Source organism: Quercus suber, unplaced genomic scaffold (genome assembly GCF_002906115.3).
Source record: "Quercus suber isolate HL8 unplaced genomic scaffold, Cork oak 2.0 scaffold_477, whole genome shotgun sequence".
Classification (NCBI taxonomy): Eukaryota; Viridiplantae; Streptophyta; class Magnoliopsida; order Fagales; family Fagaceae; genus Quercus; species Quercus suber.
The window spans coordinates 609,497-615,862 of record NW_027069928.1 but is presented as its reverse complement, the minus strand read 5'-3'; the positions used below and the strand labels follow the sequence as shown (position 1 = coordinate 615,862).

At 44.1% G+C, this 6,366-nt stretch overlaps 1 protein-coding gene across 1 annotated transcript; it reads right to left on the bottom strand.

Moving 5' to 3' along the window:
* Positions 1-5,745: 5,745 nt before the first annotated feature.
* Positions 5,746-6,156, bottom strand: LOC112034320 (uncharacterized). Its single transcript, XM_024067133.2, has one exon. The coding sequence runs from the start codon at positions 6,154-6,156 to the stop codon at positions 5,746-5,748; it is 411 nt and encodes a 136-aa protein (XP_023922901.1).
* Positions 6,157-6,366: the final 210 nt, after the last annotated feature.

Genomic DNA, 6,366 nt, shown 5'->3' with positions numbered 1-6,366 from the left:
TTTCGAGCCATCCATCTAGTACTTGACTTCGAGCCATTGTCAAGAATATACCAAGATGCGGGCTAAGCGATCAGAGTTGGTGATCCGAGGTTAGCCCACATAGATGTTTCTTTGCTTGGTTTTTTGGCTCGAAGGGATCTTCCACCTATCGAATTGCCCTTTTAACGCTCTTCCTGGGAAATAGCTGCTCTAAGGAAGGAAATAGCTTCTTCACGTTTATCCCTCTTGGCTGAAATTGACCAATTTCACTTTAAGGAGGACAAGGAAGAAAGGGTAGATCCTATAATCCAACTCCCTGATTCCGAGGACGAGTTAGACAGGCAATCTGCTGCCCATTCTCCCAAGCTCATCGATGCCCGTGTAGATTCTAGCTTTGAGGAGGACGAGGAGATGGATATCAACCTAAAGAAGGGACTAAGGGGTCTTCTTGGTGCAAGGAATAAAGAGGGGTCGTCCAAGGATGTTCCCAAATCCCAAGTTCCTACTAATCTTCCACCTCCTCCTCTTTTCCCTCTACTCCTTATTGGCCTCGAACTGTACGCCATTCTAGATCTAAAGCAAAAAAGACCAGTACAGGATCTTGAGGAAGGGGAGATGGCCCCTTCGAAGGGTACCAAACAATAGAAGGTGGCCAAAGACCCTAGGGACAAGAGGTCCACTTCTGTGGACAACTGGGAGGAGTAGACTAAGGCCGAGGTGTGCCTCCTTCAACGCATTTGATCTCCTCAGTTGGAGGTGGAAGGGGCTGCCATCCCTTGGAATGCCTCTGTCAAGGACTTCCAAAGAGGTCATTCTGCATATATAGTTGAGGCCTTGGAGTAGCCACTTCTATTACCCAAGGATATGGACGCTGTGAGGAAGTTGAAGCAACAAGAACTCTTTATGTCCCTTAAAAGGGACCTTGCCATGGTAAGTTCACAGCCACACACTTTTCATTTAAATGCTAATGAGTTCTTTATCCCTCTCTTTTATTCATATGGGGTTGCTACCTTATTTTTGTGCAGATCATCCAAGAGGTCTTTGTGGCCAAGGAGTGGGTCAAGGAGGCCCCAAACGATGTTAAGAACGAGGTCCACCTTCACCTCAAGACTGAAAATGCCTTGGGGGCTGTAAAGGAGGAAAATAAGGAGTTGCTCTCCAAGCTGACTGTCGAGGAAAGGGAGATAAAGAGTGATCAGGCCAGATTAAAGAATGCCGAGACTCAAGCTGAGGACCAGCGCAAGTTGCTTTATTAGACTGAGATAGAGCTAGCCACTTCAAGGCAACTTGTGTTGGACCTGAAGGCAGAACTTCAGAAGGCTAAAGAGGCAGTTTAGCTAGCTAAGGAGGCAGCAAAGGTTAAAAAACAAGCATCCTACACCCTCGACATGGAGGAAACGCAAGCCAGGCTCAATGAGAAGCTAGCTAAGGTATGCAGGGATTATTGCGATGCTACATGGGTAGAAGCCCTCAACATTGTAGGAGTCCCTGCAGACTCAAAATGGAGGCAATCGGGGAAAGTATACTACCACCCGAAATCCGTGAAATCCCGATTAGCCTCCCATCCCCCTTTGCCATTGCTCCAAAGTCTTTAGAGCGGCCCCCGACTGCACAGGCTGCTTTTCCCCTCTTTGAGGCTTTGGAAGGACCCAACCAAGCTGGTGATCAAGGCCAAAAGGCTGAAGGGGCTAAAAACAAAGGTAAGGGCAAGGGGACTAAGCCTTCCTTAGAGGCCAAGGATGCTGTTAAGGCCAAAGCAAAGGAGACAGAGGCCAAGACCAAAGAGAATGATCCTCAAGCCAAGGATGTCCCTACCTCCTAGCCGAGTCAAAATGAAGACCCCCCCAAGGCCAAGAAGTAACACTTAGGATTTATTTGGTAGTTTTTTTTGTTGTTTTGTCACTGTATACAATGTACTCCTTTTGTTTAATGAAAATGTTTTTTTTTTTCTTTTTATCTCTTGAACCTTTGCTTTATATGCTTTGAAGCTTATTATTATTGTAGATAGCATTGAACTGCTATTATCCTTTTTCAACAAAAACTAACAATAATACACTGCTATCAATTTAAGTAATTTGATCAAGTACCAACAGTAGAGAGGTTTACCACATACTTGTATTAATCACTTAGAAAGATGTCATAGAGTGTTAATTTTCCTAAAACATCTGGTCCGAGGAGCTAGGCATGACTAAGGTTCTGTTTAATCACTTAGAAAGATAGTAATGGGAAGTATGATGTATTTGCACAATAATGAGCATATGACAAAGGAAACTTTCATTAATAATAATAATACATTTTTAGGTTGTTTACATTCCAAGGTCGTCGTATTACATGTTCATCTAGGTCTTCGAGGAAATAATCTCCTATACCAGCCACCGAAGTGATGCAGTATGGCCCCTCCCAGTTGGGCCCCAGCTTTCCCCATGCTGGGTTCTTTGCAGTACCCAGGACCTTTCTCAACACCAAGTCACCTGGTGCCAATGGTCTCAACTTCACATTGGCATTATAACCTTGCTTGAGCTTGTGTTGGTAATATGCCAATTGGACCATTGCATTTTCTTTTCTCTCTTCAATCAGATTTAAGCTTTTTTCTAGCAATCTGTTGTTATTGCACCGACCAAATGAACTTGTTCTCAGCATCGGGAAGCCAGTCTCTAAAGGGATAACAGCTTTAGCTCCATAAGTAATTGAGAAAGGAGTCTTCCCTGTTGACTTGTGAGGTGTGGTTCGATACGTCCACAGGACATGTGACAATTCTTCCACCCATTTTCCCTTCACATCATCCAACCTCTTCTTTAGTCCATTTACTATGACCTTGTTAACGGCCTCAGCTTATCCATTGCCTTGGAGATAAGTTGTGGTAGAATACCTATTCGTAATTCCCAGGTCACAACAATATCTCCTGAAAGATTTGCTATCAAGTTGAAGGCCATTGTCCGAGATGAGGGTATAAGGAACCCCGAATCGTGTGACAATATTTTTCCAAATAAATTTCTTGGCATCCACGTCCCTAATATTTGCCAAGGGCTTAGCTTCAACTCACTTAGTGAAGTAGTCCGTGCCGGCTAGCAGGTATCTCTTATTTTCTGATGCCTTAGGGAAATGGCCTACAATGTCTAAAATCCATTGAGTGAATGGCCAAGGGCCGGATAGAGGATTAAGGGCTCCTCCCGGTTGGTGTATGTTTGGTGCGAACCTTTGACACTGGTCACACTTTCTTACGTATTCATGTGCCTCCTTTTGCAAATTTGCCACCAATAGCCTTGAGTGATGGCTTTGTGCGCCAGAGATCTGCCTTCAGTGTGGCTTCTGCAAAGCCCCACATGTAACTCCTTAAAGAGTAATTTTGTTGCCTCGGGGTGTATGCATAGCAGGTATGGGCTAGAAAATGAGTGTTTATATAATTTTTAGTCCTTAGATAGCCAGAATTGAGGGTACTTTCTCTGTACCTTGTCAACTTCTAATTTATTTTCAGGCAGGATATCCTCCTTCAAGAATAGTACCAAATGGTCAATCTAGTTAAACCCTATTCTAACTTGGTGAACATGGACTATGTCTCCCTTCACCTCTGTGGACTTGTATAAATCCTCTACAAGGATGACCCAAGGCAAGCTCTACACCAAGGAGGTTGCAAATGTGGCTAAGGAATCAGCATGTATGTTTCCACTCCTAGGAATATGCAATAGGTTGAAAGATTCGAACCTTGATTGCAAGTGTCTAACTTGACTCAAGCACCCTTGCAATCTTTCATCTCTCACTTCAAATTCTCCGTTCACTTGGCCAACGACCAATCTTGAGTCTAAGAACATCTCTACTGCCTTTTTGCCCATTTTGTGAATCATGGCCATTCCTATCAATAGAGCCTCATATTCAGCTTCGTTATTTGTGGCTGAGAAGTCCAGCCTTAAGGACTTCTCATTAGTAATCTTTTTGAGGGATTCTAGAACTATCCCCACTCCAGACCCCTTTTAATTTGCTGCACCATCAACTTATACTTTCCAGGATAAGGGATCTTGTTGGGAGATCATGCCAACCGATTTTTCATCCATGTTTTGCTTCTCTGCTTCTCTCTTTAATGGGGAATAAGCAAACTCAGCTACCAAGTTCGCGAGGACTTGACCCTTGACAGAGGTACGAGGCATGTATTTGATGTCAAAAGCCCCTATGATCATGCCTCATTTAGCAATCGTCCCCATGTAATTAACACTTCGAAGCAGAGCTCTAAGTGGGAGCTGAGTTAGGACCACTACCGTGTATACCTAGAAGTAATGGGGGAGTTTTTGTGTAGCATGTACCATCGCCAAAATGTCTTTCTCCAGTGGCAGATAACGGATCTCAGCCTCATGTAGTGATTTGCTCACATAGTAAACTAGCCTTTGTATACCGCTATCAACTCGTATCAAGACTAAGCTTACAGTATGAGGGGCCACAACAATATAAGCAAACAAGATCTCATCCACCTCAGGACTGGACATGATAGGTGGCCGAGATAGATAATCCTTAAGCTGCTAGAAGGCTAAGCACACTCCTTGGTCCACTTGAATCCCTTCCACTTATTCATCAATAGGAAGAAGGGTCTACATCTGTCCTCTGACCGAAAGATAAACAGGTTCATGGCAGCAGTCATTCCGATCAGCTTCTAGACTTCCTTGGGATTTTGAGGAGGTTGTAAACTATTGATTGCCTTAATTTGGTCGGGGTTAACTTCAATTCCACGATGTGTAATCATGTACGCCAAAAACTTCCCTGATTTGACCCCAAAAGAACATTTAGAAGCATTGAGTCGCAGTTTGTGTTTCCTCAGAATTTCAAAAATGTTCCCGAGGTCTCCTACGTGCTCGGACACCACCTTCCTTTTCACCACCATATCGTCGATATAGACCTCGATACTTATGCCTAACTATGATTCAAACATTCTAGTCATCATCCTTTGATAGGTAGACCCTGCATTCTTCAAACCAAAAGGCATTACTTTGTAGTGGTAGTTCCCAATAGGGGTGACAAAAGCTGTCTTTTCCAGATCGCTTAGGGCTAGTGGTATTTAGTGGTATCCTTGAAAGGCATCAAAGAAGCTCATCCAAGGATGGCCTACAGTTGCATCCACTAGCTGATCTATCTAAAGTATAGGAAAGGGATCCTTTGGGCAAGCCTTATTTAGATATGTGAAGTCCACACACACTCACCATTTCCCACTCTTCTTCTTTACCATCACAATATTGGCCAGCCACTCAAATAGAAAACCTCCTTGATAGCCCCTGACTGCTTGAGTTTCTTCACCTCCTCTTTAACAGCCTCAGAGTGATCTTTGGACGAACGCCGAAGTGGTTACTTCTTGGGAGTGACAGATGGATTAACATTTAAATGATGACAGATGAAGCTCGAATCCACCCCCGGGGCTTCATAAGCACTCCATGCAAACGCATCAATATTTTTTTTAAGAAACTCTATCAGCTCTTTCTTCTTTGGAGGAGGCAGTTGAGCTTCGATCAGAAAAAACTTCTTTGGATCATCACCAACACCAATTGTTTCTAAGTCTTCACATTCCACCTCCTCGGTTGATCCATCGACAGGCAAATTCGAAGCTTTTAATTGCTATAAACCCCTTTTAGTAAAGGCTGAGGACTTAGCTTCGGGCTAATGTAAGATGGTGGCCACCAGGTACTGCCTAGCCGTGGATTGACTCCCAACAATCTCTTTAATTAGACTACTCGACGGATATTTCACCTTTTGGTGTAGGGTAGAAGAGACGGCTCCCAGCGCATACAACTAGGGCCTGGCCACAATGGCCGTGTAGGGGGAATAAGCGTCCATCACAATGAAGTCCACCTTTACCACTTCTGAACCGGCCTGCACGGGTAATCTAATTTGGCCTTTCGGAATGACCACATTCCCATCAAAACTCATCAAGGGTGAATCGTAGGCAGTTAAGTCATCGGGTCTCAAGTTCAACCTTTTGTATAGGTCAAGGTACATTATCTCAGCATTACTACCTTGGTCTACCATCACCATCTTCACGTCATACCCCCCAATCCTGAGCGTGACCACTAAAGCATCATCATGGGGCTGTATGGTTCCAATCTTATCTTCGTCTGAAAAACTTAGTATTGGTTGGATATCCACTCTAGCCTTCTTCGGCTCCAGATTGGCATCCTCGGCAGACAGCCGAGCCATAGACATCACTCTGGAAGGACAAGAACCAGTCCTTCTTGTAGCGGAAAAGATGACATTTATCGTACCTAAAGGAAGCCTTGAAGAAGCATCTCTCCGGGGTTTTGGGTTTACTTGTCCCTACAAACCACTAGAATGATGCAAAAATTGCTTCAGTTTTCCCTCTCGGACTAGCTGGTCCAGATGATCCCATAAGTTCCTATAGTCCTCTGTAGTGTG

Coding starts and splice junctions, on each gene's coding strand:
- LOC112034320 (XM_024067133.2), bottom strand. CDS start 6,156: ATGTCTATGGCTCGGCTGTCTGCCGAGGATGCCAATCTGGAGCCGAAG.